Source organism: Carassius carassius, chromosome 25 (genome assembly GCF_963082965.1).
Source record: "Carassius carassius chromosome 25, fCarCar2.1, whole genome shotgun sequence".
Taxonomy (NCBI): Eukaryota; Metazoa; Chordata; class Actinopteri; order Cypriniformes; family Cyprinidae; genus Carassius; species Carassius carassius.
This window is the reverse complement of record NC_081779.1, coordinates 13,717,561-13,733,170: the sequence shown is the minus strand read 5'-3', so window position 1 is coordinate 13,733,170 and position 15,610 is coordinate 13,717,561. Positions and strand designations below refer to the sequence as shown.

At 35.8% G+C, this 15,610-nt stretch overlaps 2 protein-coding genes across 3 annotated transcripts; one reads left to right on the top strand and one right to left on the bottom strand.

Moving 5' to 3' along the window:
* Window positions 1-799: 799 nt before the first annotated feature.
* On the top strand, window positions 800-10,415 carry LOC132104256 (protein JTB-like). Of its 2 annotated transcripts, none has more exons than XM_059509578.1 (6): window positions 800-998; window positions 6,503-6,595; window positions 6,704-6,744; window positions 6,836-6,927; window positions 7,340-7,419; window positions 7,803-10,415. In XM_059509578.1, exons 2-6 carry the CDS (start codon window positions 6,504-6,506, stop codon window positions 7,957-7,959), a joined length of 462 nt encoding a protein of 153 aa, XP_059365561.1. In that variant the 5' UTR covers window positions 800-998; window position 6,503; the 3' UTR covers window positions 7,960-10,415. The 2 variants fall into 2 exon arrangements, with proteins under 2 accessions (XP_059365561.1, XP_059365560.1); XM_059509577.1 differs by having other exon boundaries at window positions 802-998; window positions 6,406-6,595.
* Window positions 10,416-13,433: 3,018 nt separating this feature from the next.
* Window positions 13,434-14,658, bottom strand: LOC132104701 (cocaine- and amphetamine-regulated transcript protein-like). The gene is made up of 3 exons (XM_059510262.1): window positions 14,263-14,658; window positions 13,863-13,943; window positions 13,434-13,768 (listed from the first exon to the last, which is right to left on the bottom strand). Exons 1-3 carry the CDS (start codon window positions 14,386-14,388, stop codon window positions 13,661-13,663), a joined length of 315 nt encoding a protein of 104 aa, XP_059366245.1. The 5' UTR covers window positions 14,389-14,658; the 3' UTR covers window positions 13,434-13,660.
* Between the last annotated feature and the right edge of the window lie 952 nt (window positions 14,659-15,610).

Genomic DNA, 15,610 nt, shown 5'->3' with positions numbered 1-15,610 from the left:
TAACAACGTACTGTCAGCAGGGCAACAGAGTTCAAATGGATTTGTTAGAAATAACGCTGTGGCACTTTATCAGCTGAACTGTATATAACCATTAACCATATATTGATATCATTCAACTGTAAATGCACTATTTATAGAATAGTGTAGATTCAGTATTGAACTTTCAAAAGGAAAGTATTAATTAGAAATAGAAGTGTTGTAATGTATAAGTAATTCATCATTTCTGAATAAAAGTAATTTATTTACCAAAAAAAAAAAAAAAAAAAAATTACTTCCCCAAACTTTTGAATCATAATTAGTACAAGCACAAAATATAGTCCAATATGACATTATATGTGGTCAATTGTATAGTATAAGATATAATAATTATAACAACACATTTAGCCTAAATCTAATGTTTTTAACATAATTAAATCTAATTAACAAAAAAATCCAATGTTTACCCATACACAAATCCCGTCTAGCTGTGTCAATCAAAACACTGAAGTAGAATTAGTGTTTCAGCTCTCTAATCCACACTTTAAAAAGGTGACTGTCACTGCATTAGAAAACTAAATATCAAACCAAGTGTTCAATATTCAAGAATCAAGCAAAACAAAAGTATTAAGACACCCAACAATCAGGTTCAGTGATTATGAGGAAATCCCACATAATTTGTTTGCAGACTCCTTTTGATTCAGTGCTTTGTATGATATGTATAAATAAATAAAACCCATTTTGCGAGTCTGTACGGTCATGACAGGGAGAGCCGCTCCACTGGAGGGCGATAGCTACAATTTAAATCTGATTTAAAACCCACGTTCGCGTGTGACGCAATCCCCTCTCCGTTTCAGTACGGCACGTAGGCCCTCGTCTAGAGATCTCTGTGAATAAAGACGATTTATACGGTGTTTTCAGAACTAACAGGCGTGTGTATGTGTAGTGATCGACGATCGCTGGCCGTAAAGTGTTTCTGAGATCCTCTCGTGGGAATGTCCGGAGAGATAGTGTGATTTCGGGTGAGTACTACGTGTTTCTTGCTGATGTGGACCGTGTTTGGTTGGAGCTTTACGCTTTCTCTGTTTACGAATCTCGTGAGCTCGGCAGTGGAGCTTCTGTTTGTATCGGGGGAGATCGAAGTCAAGTCTTGGTATGCGGCAGAAGTTGTTCTTTCTTCGTTTTTATATCATGATAAAACACTACATTTATGTTGGTTTAACGGTAACGTAGGTGGGGTTTTTTCAGTTATAAGACTGTTTCTTAAAACCCAATGAAATGTAAACACTGTTTTTAAAAGGCATTTAATCTAATAGTACTATATTTTAAAGACATTACATTAAGTAGATTTAACGTTTGATAGTTTTTGTTAAATATTTCCAGTGTGGCTTCATTGTTTAATCGCTTTACATTCGTTTCTTCCTCTGGGTTTTTAGTTGTCCTACTAACGTAGTTTCCACTATAGTAGAAGAGTGAAACATTTACATTTCGTTTATTTGGTTTATCACTAACAAATATACAATAACAAATATTCAATTCATCATATACATAACTTTTGATTAAACCAAAGGGTATAGGCTGAAGCTCAAGGCTTATTGACGCCTATCCCTCTCAATTTTTACAAACAGTCAAGCAGTACTCAATTCTCTTCGTGCAAACACTTGAAACAACAAAGTCATAGACATTAATTACCTAAAAAACCTATCTATATGAAAGTATTATCTTGTTTCTTAGGAGCCGTTTAAATCCACTTATTGTTTGTGTCAATTTAAGATCTATATGCAAACAATTCCATAAATTCACTCCTCTTACAGAGATAGTTCTACATCTAATATTTGTTCTTACCTTCAGTTTTTTAAACAAACATGTTCCTTTTAACTCATACTTACAATAAAGTTTCTCAAACATACTCAAAATTTTATCAGGCAGCATTTTATAGTATACTTTATACATTATCAATGTAACCTTGTAATCCACTAAATCATAGAATTTTAGAATGTTTAATTTAAAAAATAAATCATTTGTATGATCCCTATATTGTGATCTTGTTATGATACGTAAAGCTCTCTTTTGTAAAGTAAAAAGTGGTTGGGTGTATGTCTTATACGTATTACCCCAAATCTCCAGACAATACGTTAAATATGGAACAAATAATGATGCATATAACATAAATAATGCCTTCTTATTTAACAAATTCCCAATCCTATTTAATATCGCAACTGTCTTTGAGATTTTAGATTTTACGTAATCAATATGCTTTTTCCACCCCAATTTACAGTCTAATATAACGCCCAAAAATTTTATTTCATTAACTCTTTCTATTTCCTCCACCCCTATTCTTACTTTCACTTCTGTCACACTACTTTTACCCCAGATCATAAACTTTGTTTTACTCATATTCATTGACAGCTTATTAATATCAAACCATTTCTTAACCCATTCCATCTCCCTTTCCACATTTCTCACAATGTCTTTTAACTCTTTCCCAGAATAAAAAAAATTGGTATCATCCGCAAAAAGAATAGGCTTAAGAACACTTGAGACCCTACAGAGATCATTTAAATATAAAATAAACAATTTTGGTCCCAGGACGGAGCCCTGTGGAACTCCACAAAGAATTTTCAGGGGACTTGACATAATTCCATCAACTGAAACAAATTGTGTTCTGTTATTTATATATGAACAAATCCAAGAATATGCAACCCCTCTGACCCCATACTTAAACAGCTTCTTCAGAAGAATATCGTGATTAATAGTGTCAAATGCCTTTTTCAGGTCAATAAAGACACCCAGACTCACTCTCTAATCATCAATTGCCTTGCTTAACTCATCCACTAATTTCATTATTGCAAGTCCGGTCGACTGCTTGGCCTGAAATCCATACTGCTGCTCACACAAAATATTATATTTATTAATAAAACTATCCAGCCTTTTAACAAAAGGTTTTTCCAATATTTTAGAAAACTGTGGAAGAAGTGATACAGGTCTATAATTTGATAAATCATTTTTATTACCTGCTTTAAACAAAGGTATGACCTTTGCTACCTTCATCTGGTCAGGGAATATTCCCGTCCTAAATGAAACATTACATATGTGTGTCAATGGTTTAATAATCTCTTCTATGGTTTCTTTCACTAAGGACATATCTATGTTATTGCAATCTTGTGATCTCTTACTTTTATGGTTTAAAACCGTTCCCCTCACTTCAGATTCACTAACCTCACTTAGATACAAACTTTGCAAATTGTTTTCAATTAATTCATCCAATCCATTTTTCTCTTTTGGTTCAACAATATCCCTTGCGAGATTCAATCCCACATTAACAAAAAAATCATTAAATTCTTCTGCCACATCTTGTTTCTTGTCTATGCACATATTATCTTTTATTATAAATTTAGGATATGTAGCTTCTTTAAAATAATTTCTTGTTAAACCATTTATAATTTTCCACATTCCTTTCATATTTCCTATATTTTCCTCTAAACAACTGCTATAATATGTCTCTTTCCTTAACCTAAGTATTTTCGTTAGTTTATTTTTATATGCCTTATATTTCATCTCAGCTTTTTCCGTTCTTTGTCTTAAGAAGACCCTATATAGTGTGTTTTTCTTTTTACATGCATTAAGTAACCCTTTTGTCATCCAGGGTTTTTGTTCCCTCTTTTTCTCAATGTACATTTTTAAAGGACAATTCATTTCATATAACTTTGAATAACTATTCAGAAAAGAGCTATACGCTTCATTTGCATCATTAACATAAACATTTTCCCAATTATATCTTAATAGATCTTCCTTAAAGGCTTTCAAGGTTACAGGAGTCCTCAGCCTCCATTCTCTTTTCCTCCTTACAGGTGCTTCTTCATTTAATTTACAATTATAATAAACAAAAATTGGCAAATGGTCACTCATGTCTTCCACCAACAGTCCCCCTACAATATCATTACTAACAACATTTGAATAAATATTGTCAATTAATGTAGCACTTTGTCCTGTAATTCTACTCGGCTTTGTGATTGTTGGAAATAAACCTAAGCTGTCCATTGTATAAATAAAGTCTGTGGTACCTTTGTGGCCTTGTGGATTGAAAAGATCAACATTAAAATCTCCACAAACAAAAACATTTTTTTTACCTACCACCTTCTCAAACATACAAACTAATTGATCCTTTGTTTTGTCAATACATGTTCCAGGCGCTCTATACACACAACTAACTATTAGATTTCTACTTGTTTTCATCTCTTTTTCTACAGTGACTATTTCAAAATTCCCAGCACATTCTTTCGACAACCTGCTTACATTGCAGGGCAGTATTAACATATAAGGCCACTCCACCTCCCTTCTTTAAAGTCCGGTTTACAAAGAACATTTCATAGCCTGTCATTCCAAAGTCTTCCACAGTATCATTTCGTAACCATGTCTCTGAAATCGCAATGACATCAAATGCCCTCTTCAGCCGCTTTAAATAATCCATGATATTGCTGAAATTTCTATTTAAACTTCTGCTATTGAGATGGATAATATACACTCCATCCCTCTCTACAATGTCATTGAATTGTTTTTCAGTGAAATATTTACAGTTGGACCCATCTGTTGTGGAGGCATAATTGAAATTCCTCTCAGGGTCTATTTCACTCCCCACATCAAATACTCTTTCATCCAAATCTTCTAATCTTCCACTGTGCGAGTAATTCAGATATGGTGTTACCAAACTTGACATTGGCATTTCATTGTCCATCTTATCAGTCTTCTGCTGGTCTAAGTCTTCGTCATGTCCATCAAAAAAGGGAAACACGTAATCTTTAAACATACAATCAGTCATTGTCATTTAACACTTGTAAGCCAAATCCTCTCTCTGATCTGTGTGCACAAACAATCCATCCATCCAGTTTCACGGCATTCCCAGGCCAAAAAAAAATCACAGTCAGTAGGCCCGATAGCCCTGAGCCCCAAATTAACCATCCTCTTCCAAAAATATCACACAATCTGGGCCATCTAGGACTCCTGCCATTTCCATCAGAGTGCAATTCATTCATTTCAGGCTTCATGTTTTAAATCTTTCAAGTTCACGTAGATCTCTTACCGTGATAATCTTTGCTTCCTCGGGCGTTCCGTTTAGTTTGATTATCACCTTTCCATTTCTTGTCCATGTTGCTTGAATCTTCATTTGTTTCCTCAGGTTCCTCGCCACTCTGGCTATATCAGCATTCTTTTTGGTTAAATGTTCATTTATATAAACATCGCTCCCCTTCAGTTTTTTCCCTTGCTTTAGAATGTCTCTCTTATGTTTAGTCGCGACAAACCTGCAAGACAATAGCTGGCTTCGTTTGTTTGTTTTTCCCTGGAAGACTGTAGCAAGATGACACATTTTCACTTTTAATATTAATATCCTTTGTCTTAAATTGCATCACTTGATATTCCAGCGATTGCTGTTCTTCGCTCGAAATATCTTCACCGTCTTTTCCAGCAGCCACACTTGAGTAAGATCTATTTCGGATATCAACCCCACTAATAATCAAGTCATTCCCTCTTGCGTTTTGTCCAACTCATCAATCCTTCTTTCCAACTGGTCGACCATCATGTCCTTTTCTTTTACCAAACTTTTCAATTGTTTGACTTCCGACATTAGCTCCTCCAGCATTTCTTGTTTTTTAGCAACTCGAGCAAGGTCCTCAGACAACATGCTCAGAGATTTTCAAATTTCCTCCATATCCTCATCAATTTTCTTTTGTCTTGACATGTTTAAATTTCAGCATTTACTTCGCATTTATTTATTATTCCATGTTACTGCTTTAGTTGACAACGTTCAAACATCGACGCACTGACGCGTGATTCACAAGTTACTAGCACATTTCTAGCATGAGCTCTGTCGCAACAATGCGTCCGTATGTTTGCTTCAGGAAGTACTTCCAGTCAGTCCAGTACAATAACATTGTATATTATTTTTGTTGTTGTTTTAACACGTCGTATCTGCCTTGATTCAAGACGTAAATAGCCATCACAGGTAATGAGATTATGTCAGTCTAGGTCAGAAGTTACCTTCAAATCACCTGTTTGTGTGTGTGTGTGTGTGTGTGTGTGTGTGTGTGTGTGTGTGTGCGTGTGTGTACCTACTTAACCATATTTAGGGGACAAATTTGTACCCAAAAGTTATCAAAACCTGAAAAAACTCAATTTCGACACGTCCTCATTTGTAAAACTGGAATAAAAATAAAGTAAACAAATTTTTTAAAATTCAGAAAGTTTTCTGTGAGGGGTAGGGGTGGGTTGGTTTAGGTTAAAAAAATGTATAACTATCTGTGTATAAAAACAATATAAGTCTATGTAATGCCTCCATTTAAATAATTAAATTATTAAACGTGTGTGTTCGTTTGTTCAGTGTTTATATGACTTTCGGGATCTTCATTTTGTTTTTCTCATTTGTCTTTGTAGATACTTTGGATGTTTTACTGATCTCAGGAAAGAAAATGTGTGCTATGAACCAGCAGTGAACGTCAGTTGTGTTACTTTATAAACGCATGTGGACCAGAATGATGGAGAGTGACTGTAGGATCCCTATGGCATGTCTGAGACCCCGGATACTGGCCCTGCATGCTTTATTCTGGGGCTTAGTGTCCCTTAGGTGAGAAAAATTACAGATTTACCACAAGTGATTTTCTTCTAATGCCAGAGTACTGCAAAACAAAGCTTTGATGTTCATTCATTTCATGTTTAAACTTTTTTTCTCTAGAGTGTTTGGAGTAGCGCTTCTTAGCGACGAGAAGGCAGCAGGTATTTAAAAAATCAGGATTGCATCCAAGATTGTTCTTCTAAAGTATATCAAGTTCATAGTTGTTACTGTCCATATGTTTTTGTTTCATAGTTGCAGTGACAAAGGCAGTGACAGCACCATGTTGGCAGCTTGAGGAGTTTGTGGTGGCTAAAGAGTGCAGTGCATGTGAAGGTTTGCAATCGGTGAGTGTATACGCACACACACACACACACCTGTTCAAAAGTTTGGGGTTAGTAAGATTTTAGTTTTTTAATAAAAAAAAAAAAAGTCTTGCTAACCGAGGCCAGATTTATTTATTTTTACAACAGTAGCATTGTGAAATATTATCATAGCTATTTTCTATTTAAATATCTTAAAATGTAATTTATTCCTGTAAATGCAAAGCTGAATTTTCAGCAGCCATTATTCCAGTCTTCAGAGTCAAATGATCTTAGGTTCCTAAGCAGAATATACTGAATTGGATGGGTACAGTCAAGGTATCTAAATATAGTGCTCAAAAGATTTTGATTGTTCCAGAAGAAGAGTGTTTCATTTTTGAGGATTCATTAAAAAGTTTACTCTGCTTGCCTTGTAAACCCGCTGTCATTTTTACAGAAAACTATACCAGCCTGCAGCCAAACAGGATTTGTAGAAAAGATCAACTGCACTAAGTCTAACAAAGATGAATACAAGAGGTGAGTGGTTCTCCACCTAAAATATTTGTCCTGTTCTGTTCGGTTGACAGTAGCCATTTCTCCAACAATATACATTTATGCAATTTTGGCGATCTTGTATTGAGTTGTTTTGTTTTTGTCACCATGTTCTAAACCACAGGTAATTTATTACATGTAATAAGAGTCATAGTAGCTTCTCCAATAGCTACAACTTAAATGTCTGTTTAGGGCTGCATTTACAGTACATGTTTAAATTCCACTTCTTTCCATGCATAATAAGTTCACAGTTTGGATGGCAAAATAGCAGATGTTTTTCTGGCTTACAACATTATTAATCCAGCCAGCTAATAATTAAGAAAAATATACTAATTGAATTCACTCTTTTCTCTTTGTTTTACATTCAGCTGTCGCTCTACCAAAATGGAGGAGCATCTCTTTTGGAAATTTGAGGGCGTTATGCTGGCTCTCACTGTTGTCTTTGCAATAATGGTTGTTGCTAGGCAACGCTCACTTGACCGCCAAGCCTCAGACAAGGTTCGACGTCAGATTGAGTCTATTTAGTAGTCCGGACTGTACTAAAAGTTAATTGGCCTGTGGCCTGGTGTCATAAACTCTCAGCAAATGGCATAACCCCACAGTCCATGACGGCTTCCAGACTTTATCACTGGTTTAATCTTACTGGACGCACAAAGACAAAGCTCTGAATGGGCACAATGTGCTCTTTCCTTCCAGACTGACATTACTTGTGGATGCTGCTTCTGTGTAGGATTTAACTAACTAGATGTGAATCTCAAGATCATCCCATCAACTCAACAAAAATTATGCAAGACAGGATTCTAGTCCCTATTTTGTAACAGAAGATGTAAAACTCGGCATATACCTGTTCTTTCAAATGCTGTGAAGGTGGTGTGTGTAGAAAAAAACATGGGTGTGTTGCATGTTTTCAACAATCCAAAAGCACATCAAGTATTTTTTTCAAGCTTAGAATGAAAGAAGACATAATTTTGTCTCATTAGGATGGGTTTATGTTAGATAGTGTGAGTTTCAGTGAATATCAAAAGTTTGGGGTTTGTTCCTTTGGCTCCATTCATATTAGAACATGCTGCCATTCATGAAATCACAGATGTCTTTTTCCTGTTTTTCTCCGAACTGACACCCCCCTCCATACGTTAACATTGACGTTTCATCCAGGAACATTAAATGTTCTCTGAGGATCACTTATAATGTAAGTGTGATTTTTACATTATCAAAAAAAGAAAAACATTATGTAGAAGTAATAGACTATTTCCTTTCCTGCTTTTGAGCCTCTCTGCAGAAAGGTCTGTTTTCATAGGCAGGGCACATTCAAGATGAGCAAGTAAATGCTCACTGCTGTGAACAGTTTTGCTTATTAAAATAACAAACGAAAGCTGCTGTGACGTACTCCGAAAACAACATGGGTCATTTGGGTTAACAACGTATGAATACCCCGTATAAATAAAACAGTCTGGAACAAGACAAGACAATGCAATAGTGGCAAAATCATGTTTACTCCCACTTCTGTGCTGTGACATTACCGTTAGAACCATTCTATTCAGACGCAGCACTGCATCATCATTTACTTTCAGGCTCTCTAAAAAGCCTGCATCATACTGTCTTTTTTAAAAATGAATCCGTATCAAATTAAAGCAAACAGTGTTTTACTGACGCGATCTGGAGCTCTTTGCTAATTTTACCCAGTGTTTACATCGGAAGCAAGCGGCACAATGCGACTATAGACAACAGAACCCATTATAATCTGCGATTCTGTCTACACTGGATGTGGCATGGATTGACACAACAAATCTCTGACAGTAAACTGATGTCCAGTTCTATTTCTAACATACAAGCATTCATGCCACTTCTGACATGAAAGAGAAATTGATTCGTGACAAGACAAAACAACGCTCGCGTCTGATCTAGATATGGTGTTAGATCACAAGGAAGGCAATTTAAAGACTACTTTTCACAACTTACATTACACAGTGACTTGTAATGTCATCTGTATGGTTCTGTTGGAGTATTTCTGTCGTTGCGTCTCTGTAGTATTTCCTCTCCTCCTACTACAGGCGTGTATCAGTGGGCGGTGCTAAACAGGCAGTGATGTAGAAGCAGGCGTTGATATTCGCTTCCAAAGGCGATGCTTAGCCACATGATTACGTCATAAGGTGGCATATTACAAAACTAGTCATTTTCTGAACTTGGTTTCAATAAAAGCTGTTTTTAAACTAACAAGAAAGTTTTGAGTTTACGGGATGATTTTTATAGTACATTGACCTGTTATGTCAAAAGAGAAATTTCATTTCTCAGTTCATGACTCCTTTTAATGGTAATTTAATTTATCTTAAATGTGCAGTTGCTGTTTGTTAAATCCTTATTTTCAGTAGGCTTACATATTTTTTGTGTTTTTTGCACATTCCTTTGAGACTTGTAGGTGATCTTTGTTAAAAGTTTTTTTTCTTTCTTTTTTTATATATGGTGTTTACTTTCAGTCTTTGCCCCCCCCGAGTGAAATGAAATATTTTATATAAAATTGTGAACAAACGTCTTTGATAATAATTTCAGTCTCAAAGATACCAGCTCTGTATTCTTATCTGATTGATATATGCAAGACTGCATAGTAGTGTATGTTAAAGCTGTTTGACTTGAAATTAAGAGGAAAAGATGTATTGAAATCAACACATTTTTTATTTGTTTTTTTTTTTGTACATTTAAGCACTTCTCAGCAAAATTCAATAATGCATCTGCTTCTCATTTATTGAAGGTGAAAGTGATATTTTGTGCCATCATCTTCAGAAAGACTTTACTCTCCTGGTTTTGGGTACAAAGGTACATTTCTAACTGTTCCCTATAAGTTTATTTACATTATGATTGGTTTGATGGAATAATGCCTTTTGTTAAAGGTTGACTGGTGTCTTTATATGAAAGATTAGTGACATTTCCTGTCCTCTGTTGATAATGAACGGAGGAATAAATGGGAAAAATAAATTGTCTGCCCTCGTTTGTTTGTTGTCATGTGATTCTGTTATGATGGGATATAATGCATGGTGTGATGAAAGAAAAAAAAGAGAGGTCACAAACTCCATAAAAAGAAATTAGTGCACTTTGATCCTTTTGGACAGGAGCAGATGTGGCCATGCTGAAGATATGTCATACCAGAACAGAACTTTGCTATGTTACACTCTGGAGAAGAAAAGGACAACTGGTAAGCAACACTCATTAACTGAACACCACATGTTTTGCTCAAGTTTACAGAGTGACTTGATCCCAGAGTTTCCCGCCCTGCAAAACCCATATAGGGACTGGAATTGTATAATTTGATTAAAATTAAACAAAAATAAAAAGTTACTTAAAGTAAGGGATTTGCAGTCAAAGTGTTAAACGTCTTCTACAAGCCCTTGTTTTAGATTTATATTTTGTTTTCTTGTGGTCTACCTAAAGGAAAGGTTCACCCAAATATGAAAATGTTTTTCCAAAGCTGTATGAAATAATTTCTTCTGTTGAATACAAAATATGCTATTCTGAAGAATTTTGCTAACCAAACAGTTGCAGGAAGCCACTGACATCCATAGACATTTTTCCATACAAGTGGGTGCAGGCAACTGGATACAAACATTGATCCTTCATTTATTTATTTATTTTTTGAACGGAACAAAGAATCTCATACAAGTTTGAAACATATAGACCTTGATGACAAGTTATACATTTTTGAGTGAGCTATCCCTTTAATTCCAAAATTTTGCTTGCGTTAAATGACTTTCATGCAGATACGCGAGTGTTTGTCACAGTATACAGACATCTAATTAGCAAAAGTGAAGTACCAGAACTGTTATCCTCCTCCTCTTCAGACGTCTGCATACTCCTGGAAGACGGTTGAACTTTCTCCTCAGAATGGGCACGAGTTGTCTTTGAAGTTTTTCTTTATATTCTGTCACAGCTCTTGTCTGAAATAAACAGTGAGTTTTCCGATTATCCAACGCAGGGCCGGCCCTGACCAATTTGCTGCCCTAGGCAAGATTTTACCTGGCGCCCCATGCATCACAGCCCATTTCACCCTGTCATTGTGTTCAGGATTTAGCATATATATATATATATATATATATATATATATAAAGGGATAGCTCACTCAAAAGAGAGGAGAGAGGAGTCTGTTGGATGTTTAGCTGTTATTTGTTTTATGGACTCAATGTTGAAAATGTAAAACATTTCTGTTGGCAGAAGTGAAAAATAAATAATTTTATGAAGTTACAATTTTGTTTGATTCCATGATGTATTTTACTGAACATGAGTATTTACAATGCAAATCCAAATTATTTTAATTTACTGTTACTTATGTCTTGTCTTTAACTTTATTAAGATCAGATTCTGCAGGTAAAATTACAATAATAAGGTGACTTGACTTGGACTTGACTTACTACAGGACTTGACTTGACTTGACATAACTTGTGACTTGACTTGACTTGACTTGCCTAGACTTGACTAGAAAAAAATACTTGGGACTTACTTGAGACTTGAAGGTTAAGACTTGAGACTTACTTGAGTCTTGCACATGTGTGACTTGGTCCCATCTCTGCAGACTATTCTCATTTATAATGTGTCATGTAAATTCGGCCTTCCGTCACAATCAGGAAACTTTCACCGTGTCTAGAACTGGCGCGGGCTGCCAGTCCCGTTTCTACGAGCTCCCTGTGGGGGAGATAAAAAATTTTGCTTTATTTGGTAGTATTTCGAATTAATGGTTTTTAAATAGTAGCCTATTATAAAAAAAATATGTATAATAATTCAATTATAATAATAATTCACTCGTTCACTCATTCTAGCGCCCCTATGGATGAGTGGCGCCCTTAGCATTTGCCTATGCCGCGGGCCGGCCCTGATCCAACGATCTGTTGAGAAGAAAATGCACGCGCGCAATATTTGACCTCACCGCTTCTGTCGCGTCGTCAGTGGACGGTCTGGACGGTTCGTAGTCTGGCGGTCTTGAATCCACGCCACTGATTTTAGAATAAATGTAAACCGCACAGTGAAGCGCTCCGAGAAGTATAGATAGATTTGACATTGTATTTGTAATATAATCACGTAGGGGTTTTTCTAGTGGCAAGGGGTCCGGGACAAGTTTTCACGCAAAGACTTGTGGTACTTAAAAGGTCTTACCAGCTTCTACGTCACGAGGTGATTGATCACCCCTGCTGATCGACTGAAGAGCAGGATGATGAGATTTTCCGCGATTTATCACGGCCATTATATGTAGATTTCCCTTCCCTTTGCGACATTTTCTTGAATTTCTATAATGGTGATTGGTGACCACATTATAACCCGTGGACAGATCTCACAGTAACCCAATCCTATTTTGTTTCAAAGAGGATTTAAGAAACCGAATGAGTCTGGATCTAGAACCGAGCTCTTCAACCGATCTGCTTGCATTAATGTAGGCTATATGGTAAAACGATTCTGAGAAAAGGTAGTCTATAGAATGGCTTTGTTAAAATATACATATATATTTAAAGTATAAATTATTTGACACATACAGTAGCCTACGCTTCAGTAACCAGAAAAGTTAGTTAGGCCCTATATCTTATAAGTTTGCGCTAGAGCTCGTTATAACAACTATACACTGCTCGAGCGCTTTCCGGTTGGTATGGCTGTAAATAATAAAAAATACCATTGTTACTGCATTATAACACTTGTAATCACAAATCGCTGTTGGTTTTAAAACTTAAGATGAATTTAGCTGTGCTAGAAGAACCTCAACACATTGCGCTTCCAAAAAACGTTTCCATCAAACAGTTAAACCTCTCAAAGCCTATAATAAGATTAACAATGATTAATGATTATTCAAATCGGGATTTTAGTAGCTGATCATGACACTTGTTCGTCGTCATTGTTAATCGCACCCATTATGCATCTGTAATAATTCGCCTCAGTTCACATCTTGTTTGAACAGTTAGCCTATATGGTTTTATTAAACATAGTTAGACCTACATTATACACTCACTGACAATGTATCAGAAGTATCAGAACGAATGAGTCTTAAAGACATTTCATTACTCAAAATAAACACGTTTAATCATCTAAAGATGTAGTTTAGGCTACATTTTACTAACAATAGAACAGAAGGCCTATCAATAGGCTACAAGTAATTTCACGCTTAGAATTAAACCGTTAAATAGATGAGGTGTCCCAAGCATTCCTGTCACGAGTTTCTTCACAGTGCCTGAGAGAGAGGAGAGTTGCGCGAGCCCCATCAGTAGCAGCGCAAGAAGAAAGTATTGCAGGCTGTTCCTCGCGTGCAGTCACACAGTCTCCCGATGCGCGGGCCGTGCTTCATGGCGCAGCGCTCCCCAACATCACACTAAACAGGGTGCATCGCATTAGATACTTGGTCAATCTCTTTAACTTGATGATGAGCGCTATTAATAACGGGAAAATAGGAAGAATGTCTTTACCCTGGAAATGACGCTAGCTTTTTTCTCCACAGATATCCGATTGTCCTGATCTCCATCCAAAAGTTCATGGAGCGCCTCAGCCTAAACACAAATCATTATTTAAAGATACGTTTCTGACATAGTCTGATATTTTATCCAAGTAAATCGTTTCTGTTTGAAATAAAAAAAAATAGGTATAGCACATTTCACGAGACTTTCATAGTTATGAACATATATATAGCTTCACTTAAAATGCCTGAACCCAATCAAGAGAACTGTCCTGAATTTTTTTTTTTTTATTAAAATAAAAGCTTTACATACTATTTTTCTGGTGTTGCTGAAATTTTTTTTTTTACACCAACAGGTTGAAAATTTATTTGTTGAGTTATGCCATATATGTTCCTCTTATGTATTCTCTTACCAGGTCTCTGTTGATGTCCTGCTCCTCTTGCGCTCTCAGTCGGGTGTCCAGTGACATCTGACCCCTGCAGACACACAGCAGCGAGAGGAACACGCTCAGGTAAACCGCCGCGCGGACGCTGTCCATGGTGCTGAATGCTTTGGCGCTAGTAAGGTAAAACTGGGAATTTAATATACAAAATCCTTTTTATTACTATTTTCTGTTCTAGCAATACCAGCGTTGAAAGTTTTTCTCTGAGCTTGTGCTCTTGCTGCCGCTTTCTGTTGCTTCACTGGGTTGCTGGGAAATTTCTCTATTTATACGATGTTCCTGTTACCTGATGTATTCACGTAACGTCACTACATCTGTATTCAGTAGGCTGCTTTTTTAAGAACCAGCTGGCAGTCAGTTTGAACCAAAGATGATATCACTTTGACATCCGTGCAATTTAAATCCGCTGTTTGTCCAATAAGAGAATTTGTATATATTTTTTATGCAATTGATTGGTTGTTTGACATGACTCTTCAATTGAAATTACAATTATTATTTTTATTATTATTATTATTATTATGCGAGAATGAAATGACCTTGAAAAACCTTTGCAGTGAACTGTTCTTAAAATTAACGTTTTTCTACTATAGAGTGCCAAAAAAAAATTCTGAGACCATTTTAAGAGTGTATAGTGAATTTAGGTTAACAGGGCAACCTTATGACATTATTAAAATGCCAAAAAAAAAGGGTCACAAATTACCTGTATGATCAGAAAGTACAGAATGTTTTTATATTCCATTCTCTCTTTTTAAGCTCTATAAGCATGTCTTCCATTCACTTAAAAGTCAGTCTTCGCATTTTCTCTGTTTATTGTTGTATCAGAAGTTCTGTGAAACTCTAAAAACAGTGAGTACAATAGTTAGAGTTGACAACAGTAAAAACATGAGCATCAATGAAAGGGCTTTTGATTAAATGTTTTATGAATCACCTCTCTGCTCTCTGAGTGGGCAGTCGATTTCACTGATGTTAGGAAGGTTACACACCTCTAACTGGCAACGGCTGTTCACTAATATATTCAACATGTAGTTATTTTATATCATTGCTCATGTATATTCACACACATAATGTTATCTGTGTCCAGGTGTCACATTGGTTTGTGACCTAAATTTCACAATGCTGATGGAGATGTCATCAGATATGTTATTCACTGAATATCTGCTGTATGTCTATGACCTATATCTCATCTGTCAATGCACTTTAGAATATAAATGCATACATTTATATAACACATATTTAATAGTTTCTCTGAATCAATTGATTGATTCTGTAATTCTTTTATTAAAAGTAGTCTCGCCTTTCGTCAGTTTATTATTTAAAT